Source organism: Barbus barbus (genome assembly GCF_936440315.1).
Source record: "Barbus barbus genome assembly, chromosome: 26".
Classification (NCBI taxonomy): Eukaryota; Metazoa; Chordata; class Actinopteri; order Cypriniformes; family Cyprinidae; genus Barbus; species Barbus barbus.
The window spans coordinates 17929527-17953104 of record NC_136754.1 but is presented as its reverse complement, the minus strand read 5'-3'; the positions used below and the strand labels follow the sequence as shown (position 1 = coordinate 17953104).

General features: G+C 37.0%; 1 protein-coding gene across 2 annotated transcripts in view; it reads right to left on the bottom strand.

Moving 5' to 3' along the window:
• LOC306845580 (thymocyte selection-associated high mobility group box protein TOX-like) overlaps positions 1 to 19499 on the bottom strand; it is a 56544-nt gene extending 37045 nt beyond the window's left edge. The window contains exon 1 of one of the 2 annotated variants that reach the window (XM_079378458.1): positions 19020 to 19499. In XM_079378458.1, coding sequence (XP_079234584.1) covers positions 19020 to 19118 — 99 coding nt within the window. In that variant the 5' untranslated portion in view covers positions 19119 to 19499. The remainder of the gene's footprint in view (positions 1 to 19019) is intronic. The other variant, XM_079378459.1, reaches the window with a different exon arrangement.
• Positions 19500 to 23578: the final 4079 nt, after the last annotated feature.

Here is a 23578-nt window from a genome sequence, read left to right as displayed (position 1 = left end):
TTGTTTGTGTGTGTTTGTGTGTGTTTCTCCCTCTCTTTCAGATGTCCAGATGTGAATCAGAGCTTTTTTTCACGAGACTGGAACCAATTTCATTCCTCATCAGTTTCTTATGGAAGGTCAGAGTATGGGAAAATCAAACTGCGAGTGTGTATTCTTTCCACACCCTGTGGTTTAAATGCACTCACTACTCAGCACCATGCTCATTTTCGTCCCCTTTTATGTTGGACTCAGAGCCGTTGGAATATATGGGCCCCCTAAAATATCTATTATAAAACCTCTTGAACTGACAGAACTGGATATGATGCATTTTTCAATGCTAATGTACTTCTTAAACGTGAAATACTTCACGGCTGTGTTTTATCTCCAGCTTTATTTTGAATATCTAAAAGGTTCAGATGAAGTGTTTATTAAAACAATAAGTAAATAATTAAAATCAAATAAATTAATTAATGGTAGATTCTTTAATAAAATGCAATAAATTTATATTTCTGTTATATTTTGGACAAACTGCAATGCAGGTAAATGTGAAATAAGAAAAAAAAGAAAAAATTTTTTACAATTTGTTTGAGTAACAACTTTTTTTGTTTAAAAACAGGCAGGGCAGAGAAAAATGCTAATGTATAAGAAAAAAAAAAGATCCTTTTGTTTTGAGCCCAGTCATGGTCATAGCATATATAGTTTTTTCTGTGCTAAAACCAACATGAAACTGCTCTTTCCCCACCCATTTTCAAAACATTCATGAGATGATATATTATATAAATACATTTTGCTCCATCTGTATATACATGACTGCCTAAGAGACTGTTGGCAGATTGAGGGAAATAATTAATCCCGTCATCTTGTTATCAGCCACTCCGTATCAACTCGAAGGTACATCTGGCCTTTCAGACCTTCTGCCGACCTCCCTATGTCAACATGTGTGGACCCTTAAAAGCAGCAGTATGTCAGGTAATAAAATATATTCCTCTGCCTTCTCGCAAGATGCTAATGCTGTCTTGGAGACGTGCCAGAAATGCTCTCCGTTTCATTTCTGATCAGCAGATGCTCGAGTGACGAATAGTATCAACATCCAAATGAACACCTTTGGTTTCCCCAGTGTAATTAGTCACCGGTGAAACTTCACTTTCTAAACATGTCAACGTTTATAAAACACAGAGAGGGCAAGAAAAGTGTGAGCATAATGGCACGCAGCGGAGAGGAGGACGTTTGGGTGAAAAGGAGAGGTTTCCTCGTGGTTTAATTTCAGCTGAAATCTAAAGGTCAAACGCTGTTACTAAAAGCAGTAGTTCTGCACGAGGTGCGCACTCAAACGCTTCCCGTGCAGAAAATTACAGCTTATTCCCCAGATATGAGTACATTATGATTTCTTTTATATTAAAATAAAGAAATAAAAATTACTCGATACGAGCTGCTGTCGATAGCAACCACTTCTCGGAGAGGAACACACAGGGGTTTGTTGTCAAACCAAATTACACACATTCTTTCCATGGATAAACCGTAGCCTGAATAATAAGCAGCCACAAAAGTGGGTCAGGGTCGTCATGGAGAGAAATAGAGGCAAAGGGAGAGAGAGAGAGAGAGAAGGGGGGAGTGTTTCTCTCTTTGCTCCCTAGCATTCAATATCAAGAGTGGCAGTCATCTTTGACTTCAAATCATTCCTCTGATGAATAACCTTTGTCTGTACTGCATTACGGCACAAAGTGATTTCTTTTTCCACCCCCCCTCCTCAAAATGGCAATTTTCTGAGAGCCTGAAGCTGAACTGAAAGCGTCTTCATTCATGTTCCACCACTGTAATTTATTACAGTGAGCTAGAGTGACTTTCATGACTACCTATAGAGGCACTCTGATATTAGGCCCAGAGATGAGGATGAAGTATAAATCACTGCCTGGCTCTTATTGAATTGGTACGATTTCATGTTGAGCTGACAAACCATGTTGGGCTTTTCCCCCTGTGCTTTGCCTCCAAGCTGTCGTGCCGATTTATTTCCGAATACATCGCGACGTAATGCACGTATTCATTTCTATCAGTTGATTGTGAAAGCCCCACGCTGAGAAATAAACCAGCCTCCTATGTTACAATTATCTTCACAATGGGCCGACTTAGATATGCGAAGAATGGCAATTTGTGTTAGGGGAATAACGCGATGATGCAGCTCTCCCGTCGCAGTCCGGTCTGTAAAGAGACAGCCGAGCTTCAGGGAAACATTTTGACTTTATTGGTTTAACGATTCATGAATGATGACATATTGCTTTTCTCCTAGCCATATTGTTGGCGTGAAGCGCTTTATCGGTTCCTGCGGCTCGTGGTTTTTTGTCACTGGTGTCAGCGCAATTAGCTTAAATTAAACCATTAGCGAACTTTAATGTCTGTTTCCCCTAACCGAGTCCTTAGATATGCTTCAGCACTGACTGAATGTCATCTAAAACAGAGCTGACCTGAAAAAAGACGGGGAACGGGGGATAAAAATAATTAAGTTTCAGAGTGAGCAGCCAGTGGCTTGTTAAATATCCTTTCAGAGTGAGACAAAATTACAGTGTATCATAATTTACTGCCTCAGGAATCCCAATGGAGGTAAATGAAGGCATATTTCACTGGAGACCAATAGATGGTGACATGACCACTTAATTGCTTTATTTTACGATTGGTTGAGGGGAAAATTTGGTTTGATAAGGCTGTTTGAACAAGTGTTTTCCAGCTCCGAAAGCCCAAAGACAACATTTATTCTCCTTGTTTGTCTTCGGTGTCTGTTTCGTTTCTGTATTTTGATAAATGGTGCAGATTTTGGTGCAGCTGTGCGGGGTCAACGGTGTTTAACTCGTGTGGGAGAGTGTTTAAGTGTATCTGCTCACTTGAGGATGTTTGCAGCTGAAAGGTAGGTCACGTTATTTTTATCTCAACAGGAGTGGGGTGTGTGTGTGTGTGTATGTGTGTGCTACTTTTGGTGTCTGGGATGCAGTCCGACATATGTCTACACCAATGTCCCACAATGCACTTCAACCACAGAACAGCTAGTTGAAGACATGAAACCTTCCACATGACATGGTGACCCCTTACAAACAACCACATGAGACCACTGTCACCAGAATAGAGCGTTACACAACACATTCACAGTGTTGTAGCACAACTTCCTCATCATTATACTGAGAATTTATATATATGCATAATTGAACAAGTAAGTCAAACTTATGTTCACAGAATTAGATACAAAATATCAAAACAGGCTCTAATTCATTATTTTAACAATAGACGTTCCACAAAGTTTCACAAGTCCAAGACTTTTTGGCATTTTAAACAATATATCTATTGTTTCAGATTTGAAACCTGATTTTGTGAATGATTACTTATTTATATTATTTATACTTAGTTAAATTAAATGCCACTTGTCTTGATATTTTATTAATGATGCAAATACATGAATACATTTTTAATTGTAGCTTAAGTGTAAAAATATTTTGGCATATATATATATATATATATATATATATATATATATATATACACACACACACACACACACACACACTACCATTCAAAGGTTTGGGATTTTTGAAAAAGTCAATAATATATAATATTTTGAAATATTACTACAATTTCAAATCACTGTTTTCCATTATAATATATTTATAATTTATTCCTGTGATGCAGAGCTGAATTTTCAGCATCATTACTCCAGTCGTAAGTGTCGCATGATCCTTCAAAAACCATTCTAATATGCTGATTTGGTGCTCAAGAAACATGTATTATTATTATCAATGTTGGAAACTGTTGTATTGATTAATCTTTTTTGTGAAATCCATGATACTTTAGGATTCTTTGATCAAAAGAACAGCTTTATGAAATAGAAATCTTTTGTAACATTTACAGTATTTACTTTTGATCAAATTAATGCATCCAATAAAAGTATTATTTATTATTATTTAAATTTTGAACATATACATATAAACAAATACATATTTACACATTTTTAATTGTGACTGAAGTGGCCAAATCTTGTTTGTGGCCACTACACATATACAGTATATTAATAGTACTACCTTAAAATGTGTCATATTTCTGATTTTTTTTACTGTTGAATTTATCACATCAACATTTGAACAGGCAAATGGCTGATGTATTCCAGTGCTGGCAGCCGGTCCCTGAGCCCATGAGAGAAGAGCATGAGTAATTTATGTAGGGTAGTGTTTCTGAGACAAGGACCCTTAAGAAATCTAATCACTCTCAACAGACTCGAAGAATTTGTCCTGGTGCATCAGGAAAATGGACACAACCCCCCCCCCCCCAGAACTCTCTGGCCGTCCTTGTTGCAGGGAGGTAAGCTACACTAAATCACGCTAATCGCAAAACCGATAGACCCCAAAAATGTCAACAGGTGCGACGCACTGAAAGGATTAACATTTTTCTGCCTGTATCTTTATACAGAGGGGGGAAAAAAGAGACAACAAGAAGCAGGAGCCAGGATGACCTGGGTGGACGGCTGCCAGCAGCCAGCTGAAAGGGCTGCAATTTCAGCTATTGTGCGGGAAAAAAAAACTGTGCCAAGTCCCATTACGTGAAATTGAATTTAACCTCCAATGCGATTAATTCAGATGTTGGGTTTTTTTTTTTTTTTACCTCATGGCTGAATGCCACGCACGGTGGCTTATTAAAATATGAATCCGCCTTCTTTTAAATTAGGAAGTGCCCTCATCACACCTGATTGACATGGAGAAGGTAACTCAGTGCATTTGGGCACAAATAACCAGCTATTTTTATCAACTGCAAGAGCTAGTAAATGAAAATTTAATGAACTCTGCTGTTTACATTAATTTAAGTCCACCTTACAGTTGTAATCAATAGCAGAGCTCTTGCCATCTGGTATAAACACAGAAAGCCACACAGAGAGTAGTGTTCAGTCATTTTCCTGCTAATTTGCAAAACACTAAAGATAATTAAGCAGAATATCTGGGAAAATCAATCTGCTAATCCATCATTTAACCTGACACCATGTCGACAGAGGGGTGACGTGCGGCTCGTTGTGGGCACTGATAGCAAATCAAAAGGGCCATGTTCTTTACGACAGGCCCCTCCCCGAATCTCCCACAGAAACAAACATATTTAGGGGAAAAAGGCGACACCCTCGAGCAGACTACTCCGCTTGACAAAAGCTCCCAGCAGGAGCCGACCGAACTTACACATCAGGCTCTGTATCTGAACGCAGTACAATGGGCCACTGTGTTCTCATCCTCAGCTCAGCTTCAGCCAACAGCACAGCAGAGCTACACATCGCCAGTGCTGCCCGGCCTACTACAGCGACACGACACCAGAGAATGGGAACGCTATCAGCACTGGACATACATAGGGAAAAAAAATCCCAAGCATTCCCTCCACATTTGTTCCATTCAATCTGCAACTCAGGCTTTGAATTCATACCACTGCACTGTTGTATTCTGTTTGTGTGTGTCAATAAAACAATACGCCACAAAAGAAAAGTGTGTTACAGGGATTTTACCAGGACTGACAGGTAGAGATTGACCAATATATCCTAATGAAATAAAGCAACCTAATTATTGTTTTATTTCAGTTGTTACCACCACCTATTTAAAAAAATAAAACAATAATAATAACAACAACAGATTTATATTTAATATATTATTTGAATATTAATTACTATTATTATTATAATTAATGTCAATAATAATAAAAGATTGCTATTGTAATATATTATTTTAATATAAATTATTATTATAATTGACATTAATAACAGTAATGTATATTCATATATTAAATATTCATCAGGAATTTCATTATTATTAGTAGTAGTACAAATAATAATAATTATTATTATTATTATCGTTATTATTATAGATTGAAATGTAATATATGTTTTGAATATAAATTATTATTGTTATCAATCAGTAATAATAATAGATTGATATTTATCATATATTAATTGAATATAAATGATTATTATAATTGACATCAATAACATTAATTTATATTCATATAATATATTAAATATTAATCAATATTGTAATTATTATTGTCATTCCTACCACTATTATCAGTGGCTGGAGCAATAAAAATTGAGTGATACATAACACATTAAATTAATTAAAGATGTAATTTTTGGGTGCTATTCTATTAAAAAAACACCAAATGTTGTTATTTACTGTTATTAAAATACATATAATCAATTAAGCTTGTCTGAATATTGGTATATTATATGTCACTAATTTTCTGCAGTGTTTTTTTTTTTTATGAAACAGTGGCAACATCAATATAATACAAGTAGGGCTGCACGATTATGACAAAAATAATAATTGTCGATTATTCCCTTGAAATTGTAATTGCGATTATTAATTACGATCATCACAATTTACATTTAATGATGTTTATACCATTGTTTGCAGCAACTGCATGCCATATTTTTAGATGAAAATAAACAAGCTGAAAACACTTCTATATTAAGCCTCAAATATGAACTATACATTGGATTGGTTTCTTTAAATAAAAAAGTAAAAATATGCATGGTATTATAATGCTATACTAAAACTAAAATTCAAACAATGCAAAAACCCTTAAGAAAACATCTTAAGCACACGGAGTAACATAAGTGGATTCTGAACGATTAATTGCTGCTTTGAACGATTACGTAATTGTGACATTCGTAATTGTAATTGCGATTAGAAATTCGATTAATTGTGCAGCCCTAAATACGAGACATCAATGCTCTAGAAAGAATCACGTTTATTGTTAATCATAAACTATTTTTCTGCCAAGTAACATATTTCACTATACTAACTTGCCACATTAATATATAATCTGCAGTCATTTACAGTTATTTTACAACAAGCTTTGAACATGAATTCAGAATTTAAAATCAGAAATACCCATTTTACAACTATGAGTGAAAATGCTTGAAACGAGTGAATTCACAGCCCTGTTTTGTGCAGAGCTGAACCTGAGACATTTTTTGTAAGCTTCAGAGTGAATTCTACTCTCTTGGGCTGTTGCTATGGCGCTATGTACTTCCTCCGCAGCTGCCGCCCTGGTGTGGTGGGTGATAAGCATCAGGGATGCTGGGACACAAGCTCTCTTATCTGGACGCATGACCACAATCACTTCCTGTTCATTACCTCTCCTGCTAGGAAAACACATAGGAATTAATGCTGCCTGACCAATGAGCCGCTGCTAAAAACATACACGGAAAAACAAGCTCGGACACTACCGGGCACAAACATCCCATTATGTGTCAATCATCGAAGCCGCTTGTCTGCTTTGATACATTAACAGCCAAATGTATGGGTTAGCTAAAGCTAGTTAGACTGCAGCCTTTATACCTACGACGCAATAACAGCCCCTCCATTAGAATGCAGGTCTCGCTCCCTGTCAGGAAATAAAGATTGCTTTATTGATATATGCTGTTGCCATGACAAGCATCCACCAGATCCGTTCGGCGCAAGATTTCGGCATCCTGAACATTTGCACAAATCTGGCCTGGCTAATGAGTTTCAGCCTGATCAGCATCACATGTGTCTCCATGGCATTCTCAGATGTGCCTAGTGCCTGCATTGCTATTAGCCACGCGAATGCAGCTTGTCACTATTGTAGTTTTGTTTTTGCATAAAACTATTGATTAAGGACTAAACCTGAGAACATAACCTGCCTTTCTTTCTCATTCTTCTCTTGTACTTGGATAATGGTGCCTTGGAAGTTATCTCTCCAACTGTAGTCGCCAGCAAATTTGCTAAGAGGACAAAAATATCTCTATCATATTACCGTATTGATTGTGGGAGAACCTGAGCTGCAAATTTACTTTGAAGTTTCCTTAGGAAAACATGACGTGTAATGATATTAATCAAATAGAGTGATGCTACACATGGACTTATGAGGGTACATAGACTAAAAATAACTTGATGATATGATATTCCTACTTGCTGCAATCACAATCACATCCATAATGAAGACAAAAGTCATTTCATGAGAGCACTTTCATCTGTCACTTTCAGTTCGCCAAAAAAGCAAAATCCTGTCATTGTTTTCCCCTCCTCATGTTGTTTCAAACTGATATTTTTTCAGTCAAACAAAAACAAAAATCGACTTTCATAAAACTAGTCCATATGATATGTGCTGTAAAACTTTGATTCTGGTCTGTTTCGAACATAAATTTCACGTATGGGTTCAAAAGACATATATAAAACAAGTCATAAAAATTACTTTTACGGTGCTTTTATGATGTTTTTTTTCCCCTTTTTGAAACTTGACAGATGTGGTAACTATGAACTGGAAAATTTCCACTGGAAAAAAAAAAAATGGCGTACATGTTTGGAACAATATGAGAAAATGATTAAAAACATATTCTTTTTGGAAACCTATCTCTTTCATCTCCTTTATATTTAATAATCAGTAAACTACAAACAACGCAATTTACAACTAAGTGTAAATTATTTTATTGCCATTTTTCTTGTATAATGTTCATTAAAACATCATATTAGTGTGATAATGTTTTAAAATAATATTTGGCTTAATCTCACTACAGCTGAGCACCATGAGTTTCCACGCAGTGAAACGTGTCAGATGTGAGGGTGGTTGCCTGATCTCCGTTAACAGCACTAAAAGCATTAACTTCCTATTTGACAAATTTAAAGGATGCTTCATTTGTCTTCCAAGAAGCAATTTTGTGTTTTAACCACCTGCAGGAAGCTTTGTGACTCTCTCTCTCTCTCTCTCTCTCTCTCTCTCTCTCTCTCTCTCTCTCTCTCCTCTCTCTCTCTCTCCTTAATGTGCCTCAGGACCTGCGGCTGTGAGGTTCATTTGTTTGTGTAGTTTTCTTTGCCCATGTTTAATTACAATGGTGCAGCTGTTCCTCATTTACACTGGGGTCATATATGTGAATGTGTGTGTGTGTGTGTGTGTGCATATCTCTCTCACTCTCTCTTTATCTCTCTCTCTTCAGGACCTTGTTTGCAGAGAGCAAAAACACAGAGTGTCCAACGCTATCAGACTCAGAGGTACTGAAACAGGGATGATTTTGTGGTTCGACTTATAAGCCTCAACCGTTCGAATTGCAAGGTTGAAAAAAAAATCTCGTTATTAAAATGACAAAGGAAATATTTCCATCTTTTAAAACACACATAACACCTGTGTAATACTGATTTGCATTTACACAAACAGGGAAGGCATGAAACCGAATGCCCAGGGGCTTCGAAAATTCATGAATTGTTTTATAGATCAGGTATAATATTTGTGATGACAGACTCATTTGCACTCTTATCCAGAATAGGCTAGAAAACTTGCCCTTCCGGACAGATTTTAATATACTGCGCCTTTCGTCTTGTACAGTGAGAATCGTATTTTACTAAATCAGGACCGCAAGCCGCTGTTTCAATTGAAAGCTATGCGGAAATGAATGTTTTAAATGACGTTAAAGCTCACATTTTAATGTTTAGTGTTTAAAATAATGGTAGTGGATGAAAGGCTGTTTTAAAGGCAGACAGTCTAATATCCCATCTAATCTAATGCTAAGCCCCAACCACAAAACTTTTCAAAGTGTTTCTATAAAACAAATGGGTTTGGAACCAATTTTTACTCCATTTTCTATCCTTTCAGCGGGAAACTGCGAAGAAGGTATGACTAATACAAAACAAAACTGAGTATGACTTTCTGCTGGTTTCCTGTTGAAATAAGCTCCTTGTTTTCTCTGTCCACCGCCTTTCATTTCCATTTCACTTGTAGCTGTCCTGATAAGATTTAAGTCTCTTTGAATTACCTTCTCTTTTGCTTATGAACGGCATACACACTTGCCACGCTAAAATTAATTGCTCTCTTGTGCGCCGCAGTCAGAGTAAGGCATATTTTCATGCCTAATTTTAGGCTCATGAGTCGAGTTGAGTTGGCTGAGTGTGTCCTCTAAAAGCCTGAATGTGTAAACACCCAAAATATGGAACATCGATCAGCCTCAACCCCTCAAATAATAACTTGGGTAAATGACTTGCTTCAAAGCTTTTCACCAGACCATGAACAAGCACTGAGGGGAGTTTCTCTGAAAGTCAAGCATGCAATTATAACTTTAAGTCTGTTATTTTGAGTCGATTTTGACCTCAAACACAGCTGCTCGTAGTGAGGACAAAAAATAAAAAATAAAAGGGGTGTTTGTTGAAAACATCTCTTTTTTTCTTGCTCTTAAATTTTGCATGTAGAGGAAACGTCTAAAAGACTTTAAAGTACAGTATACACATAAAGCCATAAAACCAACGTTTTAGGAAAAGTCCTAAGCAGGAATATCTATCTATCTATCTATCTATCTATCTATCTATCTATCTATCTATCTATCTATCTATCTATCTATCTATCTATCTATCTATCTATCTATCTATCTATCTATCTATCTATCTATCTATCTATCTATCTATTTATCTATCTATCTATCAAATCTTGCTTGTTTAGTTAGTTAAAAGATTAATTAATTACATAATTTAACTGAATTTAAAAGTCATTCTCAATTCAATGAAGAATGTTTTCAATTTTAAAAATTCTGTTAAAGCACTATTAAAATTATTTTTACAGCTGATTCTAATTTACAAAACAATATACTTCACATTATAGTAAGCAAATGAAAGACTCCATATTTGTTAAGAATTTGTTTAAAAATTTTCCAATTAGATACATTACCATTCAAAATGTTTGGGGTTAGTAAGACATTTCTGTGTTTTTGAATGGAGTCTCTAATGCTCACCAAGGCAGTATTTATTTGATAAAATGTATTTATTTGATCAAATTTATTTTCAATTTTAACATGCATTTTTTTTCCAGTGATGCAGCGCTGAATTTTCAGCATCATTACTCCAGTCTTCAGTGTCACTTGATCCTTCAGAAATCATTCTAATATGCTGATTTGCTGCTCAAGAAACATTTCTTATTATTATCAATGTCGAAAATTATGCTGCTTAATATTTTTGTGGACAATGTGACATTATCTCCAGGATTCTTCGATTCAGAAGAACAGCTTCAGAAGAAAGTTCAGAAGAACAGCTTCATCCCTGTTAAACAAAAGTATTAGTATATTCCAAAAAAAAAAAATATATATATATATATATATATATATACTGTATATACTGATTCCAAATATATGAACGGTTGTGTTCATCAATGCTATTTAATAACATAAACCAAGGTATCAGAACGCTCCCATCACGCTAAAACAACATCACGATTCGTGCAGTATTGATGTTTTGCACACCACCCTACTTTTTGCGCTTATAGGTTTTGATTACAGCTAATGATAAGCCTCAGAGCGTGGAGTCCATTTTGATGATTATGTTCCAGAGGAGAAAGGTGTGGGGCCCACCTCTTCTAGTGGCGCTGAAACATGATCTCAGACTTGTCACAGGACAGCGATCGGGAACTCGCAACATGTCCTTCCTGATCGCAGGAGAACAGAGGACCAGGCATCAAAAGGCTGACAGGTGCCACTTAAACACCAAAGGCTGAGCTGAATGAGGGGAAACGCAACAGGCCATTAGTTCACCTACAGATGGGCCCACAAAGGCCAGTGTGTGCTCCTTCACAAAGCTGCTGTGTGCGTGAAGTCCCTCCATGCAACAGCACCACACAATGGAGAGGCTGGCACTATTATTGTGGTCAGAATAACACCAAGAATGCAAACAAACATACAAATGTGTGTTTAACAGATGCTGGACTGAAACCGCGCACATGCCGTAAAATAAAACGGAAAACTTTGTGAATTAAATAAGCAGTGAATTACGCGCCTTGTGTGTTGATGACACACGCACTCAAAAACTACAAACAACGGAAAATGAATTATTATGGTGAGAGTCCTTTGAAGATATTAGCAATTAGACCGATGGCAAAAGAGGATGTTTGGGATATTTTCACGGTGCTCCAAAAATCCTGGATCTGCACCATAACTTTCATTACATTCTGTGAAAAAAAAAAAAAAGCCTTTATGTGAAAATGATTGCAATATGTTTCATAGTGAGATTAAACCAAACAATTAAGCTATTCTGGATTGGTTTTCACAGAGCCATCTGTTTGGATGTTTCCTCAAACTGGGAGCCTAATCAGCTATTCATATGTAGACTGTCATTGGGCAAAGCAGACCCAAAAAATGAGATGCCTCCAATGAATCGCAATCACAGATTTGTGCCAGAGTTTTCTCGACGCGCATGGCGGCCCGGGAAAAAAAAAAAAAAAAAAACATTCCCCCAGCCAAAATAAAGCGAACACATGTCCAGATTTTATGATCATTATGTTCAGCTACTTAATGAGTTGATCTTTTGGCATTTTCTGCATCACACTGCACTGGCAGATATGCAAGCAGAGAAGGAAGCTAATTATATTGAGAAAAATAATCTTATTCTGTAACAAACATTGCTGCAACACTATGTCACATTTGTTTGAATTACACGCGAGGCAGACTCAAAGATTGGAGAGGGCTGAACTGGGACTGACGACCAGCATCGTAAACACAGACACAGACGACGTAAACATGTCACTAAAATTCAAGGCCGTAAAATGCAACTGAACGCTGTCTTTCTCACAGGAATGCTCGTGTTTACGGCCTTGCATTTTCCACAGTGACAAAGACAGAAATGGAACATACCAAGCAAGCAAAATTCCCTCTTTTTATGCCCACACACAAAGTGATGGCTTAGCACTTCAGCACAGGTCTCTTCTCACTGACTACGACAAGCTCTTTTAGCTTCTTTACAACATACACCACTTTTGCAGATCTTTCTTTGTCATTTTCGCATTTAAATGCATCACTGATAGATTTCCCAAACCACCTAGGCTGATTATTACATTATTTTTCCTCAAATCTGTTTTGCAGGTTTGGCCCTCTGGGTCTGTGGAACGGGCAGTGACAACAATAATCATTCTTCCAGCATAATTAACAACACTTCTGTGGGCTTGGAGATCATGACCGGCAATCATTCTGGACTAGAGGTGTGCTCATTACACTTTTTCTTTCCAGATCCAGTGCCACTGTGGTGAACTGACGAGGGCTACACAAGCCTGCAACTACATTAAATAAGAAAAAGAAATGTGTAAGAAAGAATCCTGCAACATAAACAAACAAACAAATCAACCAGGGGTTTTCAAACTTTTTAATACCAAAGACCCCAGGTTTTGTTTTGGAACCCCATAGGCAGCTATACATATAATGTAGTTTGAAATGCGATATTAAAAAATTGGTGTTTAATTTGTCATTGTACTAAAAGCAAAAGGAATTCTTAAAATATGGCACAAAAATACAAATTTAAATGTGTTTAACACAAATTGACAAATTCTTTGTACAGCACTGATCCTTTTTATTTATTTGTATTTTTTTTTTCTGTAGATCACCTTGCATCCCTGAATTAAACTACTGGATTACGCAGCATTAACAGTAACAGTGAAAATCCAGTGGAAAATCCTCAGTCCAGCAATAGTTTTTTTGAATATAAATGTAACCCGTTTATTGGAAACCTGGTTAAATTCATAGCCAAATGTGACACACTGATTTGAATATGCAGAATGAAGAGGAACGAATGTTTTTTCTGTGAAGAACAACTACACTTTTAGTCTGTTCCTCACAAAGCTATCAGATGACTGTGAATATCGCATAGAAGTCATATGACTGCATTAATGATACTTTTATGGTGTTTATTTAAAAAAAAAATTTAAGGAGCAGGATCGGTCACGTCTGGTATCCAGCTATTGGATGGCAAAAGAAATGTGGCGTTTTGTGTGATAAAGAATGATAGAGAATCATTGATAGACAGCATCATTTATGGTCTGCAAATAAATTGGTCCTGTGCTACAGTTCCTGTGTGAGTGTTTGGACAGTATATTATGTATTTAATATCCACATACGGGAAAATTATACGTGGACATGTCCATAAAGTCAAAGCAGATTTTCTACCAAATAATGGAAGGAAGTGAGATGAAACAGCCCACATGTAAAATGGTCTTATATAATGAATGTGTGTTTGTGTTTATCATTTGTGTAGTTGAGTTGTACGTTGACCTGTAGAGTGGTAATGAACAGTAGCCTGAGCCACAGAGCCTGTCTCTTTAGATATGCACACATGATATGCAATTAAAAACTCTATTCACATTCCAGTGAGGCTGTCAATCAGAAGCAAATCCTTTTTGACAGTAGCCAGTGAACCGTGCCAGCTAGCCACTGAACAGGAACTCAAACAGTAATGGCTTTTGTTACCAGCAAAACCAAATTTGGATGCAATTAAGTTGACCATAAATGAGAATATATGGATATTGTGGAGACGAGACAATAATTGGATATCTCTGTGTTAATTTTTTCTTTCAGCAAGTGTACATTTTAGTTTATTAACTGACAATTGGTTTAGCACCTGCGGCCAAGATAACAGTAAGAAGCAGACTTAACATACACATTAAAAAAGGTCAATCTGAAAGGTCAAAGATATCTGCCAAGTGTGGCTGGTATGAGGAAAACAATATCACATCAGTGATGTGCAGCACTTCTTTGTGCTGTTGTGCTTGGAGCTTGACCTAGGCACAACATGAGCAAAGATCACAGCCTGTCAGCATCTCACATTTATGACAATCCACCCATGTGTGGCCGGCCGGTGTAATGTTGACATATGCTGTTGACATAGGAAAAACTCCCAGATATCCATCAGTGGAAGGACATCTCTGTTTAAAGCAGGAGAGCGAGCCATTTTGGGAGTTACAGTATGTTTCAAAACTATTCAAACATGAAGGTGTTAAAGCCCTAAATGCTACACTTAACACCTGTCTAGGGTGACATCCCACATAACTTTTAATAATGCATATAATTCAGCAAAACACAAACCAGGAATCCAGTTTTTGGCTTTCATGTTTTAAAACTTTATATTTCATAACAATACATGGCACTTTCGTAAACTGTGTCTGAAACTCTATGGTTTGATCAGTGAAAGGATCCGCTTAACTTTCAGAAAATTATATTTTAAATTAAATTAAATATTGTATGAACATTTTACTTTATTAATGTAATATTGAAATATAATTTTGAAAGAGGTTTGTGATTTTTCAAATCGCATTATTTCAAATCTATTTTGGGTGATATAGCAATAAAGCAGTGAAAATGAAATATTTTAAAGAAGAAACAAATAAATGAATAAAAATAAATTAATTTAAGACATTCAATGGGGGAATGCAGAGTTTGATGTGTTTAAAGCTACTTTTCATGCTAAGTTAATTTTATGACAGTTTACCAAACATAGCTAATAGTTCTGTCTCTAATGGTTAAAAATCTGTGCATTTTAAAGTTGAAAAAAGGCAGCTGTTGCCAGGTAACAGTAAAAACGATGTGTTTAATTAAGTCATATAATGTTCATACCGACCTAGTTTGGTATTTAAAATCTGTTTTATACCTTTATAATATACTGACAACCAAAGTTTATCACAAGCTTTTTGCATCCAGGTACCATCCAATACCATCCAGGTAACATTATTCGTGGACTATATACTTCAGTTTGATCCGAGAACAATAAAAATGTCAGATTTTTGTGCACCAAACCACTTACCATTATGACATCACATGAACGATACAACATCAAATACAAACAGACTGCTGCACGCATTGATTTCCTCTCACATTTAGGAGTGTGGTTTGATCAGTGCTCTAAAGGCTGAGGCTGGAGGGGGGCACGGATGAAATGCCCACTCAGTCTCACCCTGTCATCACATCACTCTTTCTGAGAAGCAGTGACCTGGTAAACAGTGATTACCAGTGCAAGCTCCTCTCTCCTTCTCTCTGAGTCAAATCAGCTTCTACATTCAGTGCTCATATGATAAGTCTGTTAGCTCCTTTGTTTAAAATGCACATGCGTGTAATGATCATTGCAGCTGTAGTTGTAGAAGGACTTTGTGTGTGTGTGTGTGTGTGTGTGTGTGGGGGGGTGGTAGTCAGTTTTAGAGTGGGGTTTGAGTACTGGTCTTGACTAACAAACACAAAAGGCAGCGTATTATGTCAGGGTCGACATCCTGGGACCCTCTGACATCCAGGACCACCAAAGATCTCAGTCATTTCTGCTTAATTGAAAATGCCTGTGGCTAAGACACACACACAGCAGACTTTATATTACAGAGCATGGCCCATGACAGCAATACATATTTGAGATATCTAATTTCTCATCTGTTTTTAATGTAATCTCCTTAAGAGCAGGAATGTACTAACATTTTTACAAAGACATCAAAACAGACAGAAGATTCAGGAGACTCTTACCCATAATTGTAATCAAAAGAGCCTGAATTTAATTTTGCAGGTTTTCCACTGACAAATGTTTATAGGTGTCTGTCTTGAGACTCAATGTAAAAACTAAAGCCATATGTTCGCTGGGTATAAAAATGTACGTCAATAAAAATTCATAGGCCTGCTCTGCTCACCAACTCTATTTTTTACCATTGCTTTAAATGCATAGGCAATTCAATTCTCTTGTACCAGCCAAATTCATTCATACACTGAAACAAAAAAAATGGTGTAGAATTTACTTTGAAAAAAGAAATGTCAGCTAACAATGAACTAAACTAAACTAAACATTTAAAGCAATAAAACTGAAATAGTATTTCTTTGTAGAATGTACTTCATTTATAACCGTTTTCTACACTGTAAACATCATTCAAACCTTAGGTACTAAACCCAATTAGTTACATCAGACCTCTGCTATCCCAAGACTTGACAGTGCACAAGATTGTAGACTGTAAACAAGCAAACCCTGTGAAATCTGGGAACATACAAGCTCCCACCATTCCTTAAAACCACATCAACGACGGACTTACAAGACAATGAGTCATGCGTAGTGTTAACAGCTTGCTTGCATTATCTCATTGGCTGTAATAACTTCGAGCCTGCAAACTCCATTAAAGCAGCGACTTGAGCACCAGCTGAAAGTCATTAGGCATGAAATAAATCATTGACTTTGATATAGGTCGGCTTCAGCAGAGTAGTTTTGTTGGCCATTAATGGTCAGGGGCTGCATCTTTTCCGGTTTTCATAATCCCAAACAGACTGTAATCCAATCCTACCCATGATGCCACACTCTCTCTCTCTCTCTAGAGTACCCCTCAAGACCACTCTTGACTTCCTTAGCAGCGCTCGTGTATTAAAGCACACATCTGAGGTGCAGATTCAGATTCAAAGAGTCCTCTATGGGGTCTTCAAATTCAAATTTAATTGCTTTTGCATTTATTTGCTTGCCAAACACTTTCTTAGCAAACCGACACAGTGTCTTGTGACAAAAATGCCAGAGGAGGTAGAGCGATAAGCACAGGGCGATAAGAACCAAACTGTATGGCGCAGGAAGTGTGGAGCATTAGTGTGTTCAAAGTTGCTCCGTTTTTTTCTCCTCACAGCAATAACTTCAGACTCGAAACGTGTACCTTTCACGGCACAAAAAGCATCGTGCTAGACAAACATAGACTTTCCTACATTTACACATTTTGCTGAACTGCAGAAAATCCACAACAAAGTGCACTGCAACTGAACGCTTTTAAACCAGCACATGTCCCCGAGGCTCGGAACTAAAATCCATAGCGTATGAATAAAGATACAGTGCTTGTTTTTATGTCTATCTGTCCACATCAAACAGAAAGTCTTCTGGGATCTGAGGAGAGCAGGTAAGCAGATGGGGGGCTTTGTGCACAGACTGAATCAGTCCCACTGGCAGCGTGACCCCTGTTTAGCCACATACCATCAATTTCTGTCTATTTGTTCTGTAGATACCACACACCACTGTCACAATCTCACTTGTTTGCTCTGCTGTGTACCCCCCCCCCCCCCCCCCCCCATCTCTCTCTTACTCTCTTTCTCACTCCTCCAACTCCAGCCCCCTCCTCCCCTCTTTCTGAATTGCTAAAATGAAAAATCTCGAGTGGAGTTGATATAGGCTGACTTGCCTCTGCAGTAAAACTACACCATATAGATTATATCTGAAAGCCCTTCCCCTCCTTCCCTCCCTCTTCCTTTCCTCCCTACCCCGCAAACCTTTTTTCTCTCCTCTCTGGTTTTATAAACTCAGCAAAGATATTAACAATTTACTGCTGCACATCAAAATTACATCTAACAAATGAATCACTGAAACAATACAATGAAATTGTGCTTTCAAGGATTTTTTTTTTTTTGGTCTGTCACTAAAAATGTGATTCATCCATAAAACATTTCACTGTGTATGTGACTGCACTTAGACATGGATATGAGACCTATGGCAGTGAATCAAGAAGCATTGAAAGAAATAATACAACCCCAACCCCCACTATATCACCCCACAGTAACCCTACCCCCTCCTCATTCACACACACACACACACACACACACACTCCCTCTCTCTTCCCCATCTCTCTTTATCCTGCGCACATGCACTGCACACACACAGTAACAGCACCATCATTAGGAGAAATAGAGGAATACAAACCCCACATATCTCCGTTGTTCCTCAGGTTCTTGGAGGTAAATTAATGCCGTTGGTATAAAGTATAAAACACAAATATGATGTTTTTAATGAACATACACACTACACACACTATTTGTTGTTTGCGCATGTTGTGTAAAGGACAGATTGTTGATGTCCATGAGTTTGAGGCTGTGATGAAGAGCAGGTGTATTTAAGTAAGAGCGCGCTACTTTTTGTTACCAACTTAGATAGTGCGTTTTATTATAATTTGCATATTCATATTTGCATATTAATTACAATCCGATTGGCAACCCGAAACAGCGTTTTTAAGTTCGCTACATAAAAGGCACGTGAAAACGCTGATGTGCGCGTTTGAGAGTTAAACATATAAACATTTATAGTGAAGAAAAAATAAACAGATAATAAAGTCACCCGGTTTGAATACATTTGTGGTATCGCGCTTAATCGCTCCGACTCTCTGTGACAGTCGAGTTAAGTGCAAACTTTGGACAAGTCCTCAACAGTCTTCATTCAAGTTCAGCAAGGCGAAACTCAAACAAAACACGTTCATGAAGATCCACATCATAAAAGATCATGCATCATAAAATGAAACTTTACCTTATTGCAATACGGAGAGTCCGAATAGTGTGACTGTCCCAGTCGGGAAGGATCTGTTGCTGATGGTGGTGGAGGTTGTGGATAAAATCTCACGTCCATTTCAGTAAAAACATCAACCGGTCCCTATTGCCTTTCCACTAGAAAATGTGTTCCTCGCTTACTCAGAATTCGCAACGCAAATAACAGAAGAAGGTGCAAAGTTAAGACTGAAAGAGGCTCTCTATTGCGCCTCACATCCGTTCCGCGGTTTTCGCCAAAACTTTTATATGAACCTCTACCTCAGTCGTCTTACAATAGAGAGATACCACGGAAACAAGCGCTCAGGTTTGGAGAGAACAAGAGCATCTGGTGAGTCTGTGTTGACTGCTGTGAGTAGAGATGTGTATCTTCTTGGTGCAGCTGTGGCTCAGTGTAACTGCTCTATGGAGAGAAGCGAGCGCTTTGCCAATGTTCACACAAAAGAGTCGCAAGCCACGCGGCGCTACCGCTGAGCGGCCACAGGGGGCGCTGCGATGTGCGCTCCTGCTTCAGGATTTGCATCACTTTGCGTATGATACTGTCTAAACATATGGTGACGGAAGATTCCGTTTAGCGGTGCCAGTATCGCTCTTCAATGCGAACATACTTCTAACAGGATTCTTAGGAATGTATCAAAAATGTAATGATAAACGAGAGTCTACAGCAGTGGTTCAAACCTGTAGGACTGGGTCCATTAGGTGGCCTCAGCAAACTTCCCCAAGCCAAGATGAACTCAATAATTTAAAACAATCTTTTAATCTTTTAATATTGATTAACCTCACATTCAGTTTACAAGTTCAACTTTACAAGTTAAACTACCCGCTAAAAATCAAGAAGTAAAGCTTGTAAACTGGCATCATATTTTCAATTTGTTTTCATGGAAGAACATGCAGCTCATAAAAGTTATGGAATCATCAAATTAATCACAGTTAATTGTTTTAATGTAACAGAACACTATAAGGACAGTCGAAAGGTAGTCTGAAAACCACTCGTCTACAGCTGTGGCAATCCTAAAGAAAGAAAACTGAAAACTGGAAGTGTGTATGTTTAAGAAAGCCTTTATGAAAGGAATATGTTGAAGTTGAGCCCTCCATACTGTCATAAACTTCCACTCCTGGTTTTTCATTTCTCCCTCCCCATTTGCTGCTCCTCCACTCTGCACCTCTCACAAGAAAAATATTTGACCGCATATGTTTTGAAAAGTGCATTCTTACAGATTAGGATAGTGATTTTACTTTTAATTCTAATTTGTATTCAGTATAGCCATATTTCAGAAGTAACCTACCCAACACTGACCAAAAATATGATATTTACTGCTTGTCGAGGCATCTATTTTCTTTGAGACATTGTGCGCTGGGTGTTGCAAAATTACACCAGATGAAAAGGCTATTTAGAGGAATTCAGGGGGAAAATATGATATTCTATCTATCTATCTATCTATCTATCTATCTATCTATCTATCTATCTATCTATCTATCTATCTATCTATCTATCTATCTATCTATCTATCTATCTATCTATCTATCTATCTATCTATCTATCTATCTATCTTCCCTCTCTCTTTTTCATTTGTTTGGGTACTTATCAAAGCTTGAGAGAAACACAAAAACAATGCCATCCATGACAGAGCATTATGTTTTCGGCGGGAAACGAGTAGGCCATGTTTTCCTCAGACAAATGGAAATGAAGGAGGTGCAGGTGGTCCTATTTCTTGTCAATTACATTGGAGAAACTGGCATTATTCATCATTTCTCAACGATGATTATGATGATGATGGTGAGGTTGATGATGATAGAGATACACAGTGCTGCCGTTGGCATAATGTTTTTGGCGATGAATGTACCAAATCAGAATGTATCATTACAGTGGTCTTTCTGCATCAAAAGCCACAGTAAAAGAAAGTCTGCTCTGGTTCTGTTTGGATACGGCCCGTTGAACATTGAATGCTAGTGCACACAACAGCTCGCTTTTTTTGTGGTCAAAGTCATGTCAGCATTTTTTTCAAAGGCTGTTAATCTCTGAACAATGTGTGACTGGCAGCCAAAAAAAAAAAAAAAAATCTAGCTTCATGACATTCTCAGCCATAAAATCTAACTTTATTCTTTTATTATTGAAAAGATGGACCAAACAATACCCTAACAACTGCTTCCAAGTGACGAAAGTTGAGTTTAACTACAACAAGACATGGCCTGTATCAATCTGATATAAAGTTCACAGGTAACAGGTAGCCTGATGAAAGTGGCAGACAAATTCAGAGCTGAAGAAATTTTATAAATCATTAACATTTGAGTTACGCTGACAATTTGTTAAAGAACAATATGGTGCCCACATCGGGTGAATAAATGTACAATGAGGTTTCTATTCCATTAACCTTTGAGCATCAGCTGGCATTTGAAGCATTGTGTTGGCAGACTAGCACTCAGCTACCACATCATAAATAGACTTATTTCAATTGGCTGACACAGTGTTCATTTATCAAATGTAGAACAAGAGGTGAGCAATGCAGGACGACTAGGATATTAGTTGAAGAATTTGTTCAATTTTACTCCCCAAATGCAGCCGAACTATTTGTGGATGAGGCTTTCGGTTGGGAAGGGTGTTTGGTTGGAGGTTGTGTCCATGGGGAAGTTCCATTTTAGTCGATATGTTATTTCAACGGATGTACACAGAACCAAAAATCAATGGGATTTCACAATGTGAAACATCTGATAGCTACAAATGTAACCAGCAGTGCTAAACCAACTTCCTCACAGCTGAAGTTCATCAGAGTTCAGCGATTTAGGTGATTTTTTTAAAGCGCACATTAATCAAGAGTCCCGTGTGCTAGAGTTTGAACATGGTTGAACAAAGATTCAGATTCTTTTTTATAGTTGCAAATTAGTGTATATCCAGTTTGTTCACAGGTAGTTGTGTATGTCAGGCGGATTTTTTTTTCTAATTGTATGAGCAACGGTTACTCTGATTGCCTATTGTTTTGTCTCTTGTGTATTGGAGAGAGAGTGAGTACATGCCAGTGCTGGATACTTGGAATCATAACTTTACCTCAGAAACAGGCATCTCCTGAATGTCAACTTCCCATCCCCCACCGTATTACCTATTAAGTACATTCAAACAACCCCCTCACACACACACCCTTCCCCCACAGAAATGTACAACCTTCCCCCATGCACTGTGCAGTTTGATTTGTGTGAATATATGTATATAGTCACAAATCTATATCTATAGCACATAGGCTACTGCACACATACACTCAAGGTGCATTTGTGCAGTTTTTACCTTAAATAGTTATTTTTACTTGATCGAATCCTTAAAAATGACTTTCAGTGTACCGTGAAGTATTCAGGCTGATTCAGTCATATTAAGTAATATTTTTGGCTCAAATGAAACCAAATGTTACTGCGTGAGGCACATTTTTTAGGTTACCTTACAAAACATTTTTACAGTGTACCTGTGGTCTTAAAGTGTACATATAATATATTCAAGATATAGCCAGATGATGTTTCATAAGCTCGTTCACTCACACACTCACTTTTTTTTCTCACATTTTTTTTAATACATTACAAACATTCACACACAATGCATATCTAATCGGTTTTCAAGAAGCAGCAGATTTTCAACTAATGCTTTTTATGAAATCTTATTTTTTAAATAGTGAAAAGCAGAGGAAGGTATTAAAAATTCATTGGTGCTGCCTGGAAAAAGACAGAAAACCCCTAGAAAGATAAAAATTGTAAAATAAATGATTTCAGGAGTCTTGTATCTGTTCTCTATAAGTGTTTTTTTTTTTATTATACAGATAGATATCATGAATGCTAGTATAAATCGCTATCAGTAATAAATCACTAAAAAATAAATCAGTAATTTTAATTGAATTTAGGCATCACAACATCACATACAATAAACTATTAAGAGATATACAGCTATATCTCCATGCTTTATACATTCCAAAGGCATTTAAAGTGTGCATTAAGCATTGCTAATGAATTCTTCCAGTCTTTGAGGAGAAAAAACATTATAATTTGGTGTGTCTATATATATATATATATATATATACACGCACACATACACGCACCTAATTGTAATATTATTTTTTTATTAATATTTATTATTAATATTATATTGTATTGTAGAGAGTATTCATATGATTAATTAATCATAATTTTATGCATTGCTTATCTTGACCATTATACCAGGGCAAAAAATATAATAATAAACATAATAGACTATTCAGATTAGCAGTCAATCAATATGTATTTTTAACGACTTCTTAAAATTGAAAAAAGTTACATTTAGTTATCCCCCCAGTAATGAATATTTGATCCATGCTTTATACACTCCACAGACTTTTAAAGTGAGCATTAAGCATTGCTTATGAATTCTTCCAGTGTCTTTGAGCAGAATTAGCAGGATCAGCATTTTAGCACTCAATCACTGACAGCTAAAATTTCACTGTGAAATCACAGAATGCCTGCATGCTGCCGCAGAGACATTATGTAGGGTCATGTTTTCCCACTGACAGCATCTTAATCCAGTGAAACGTT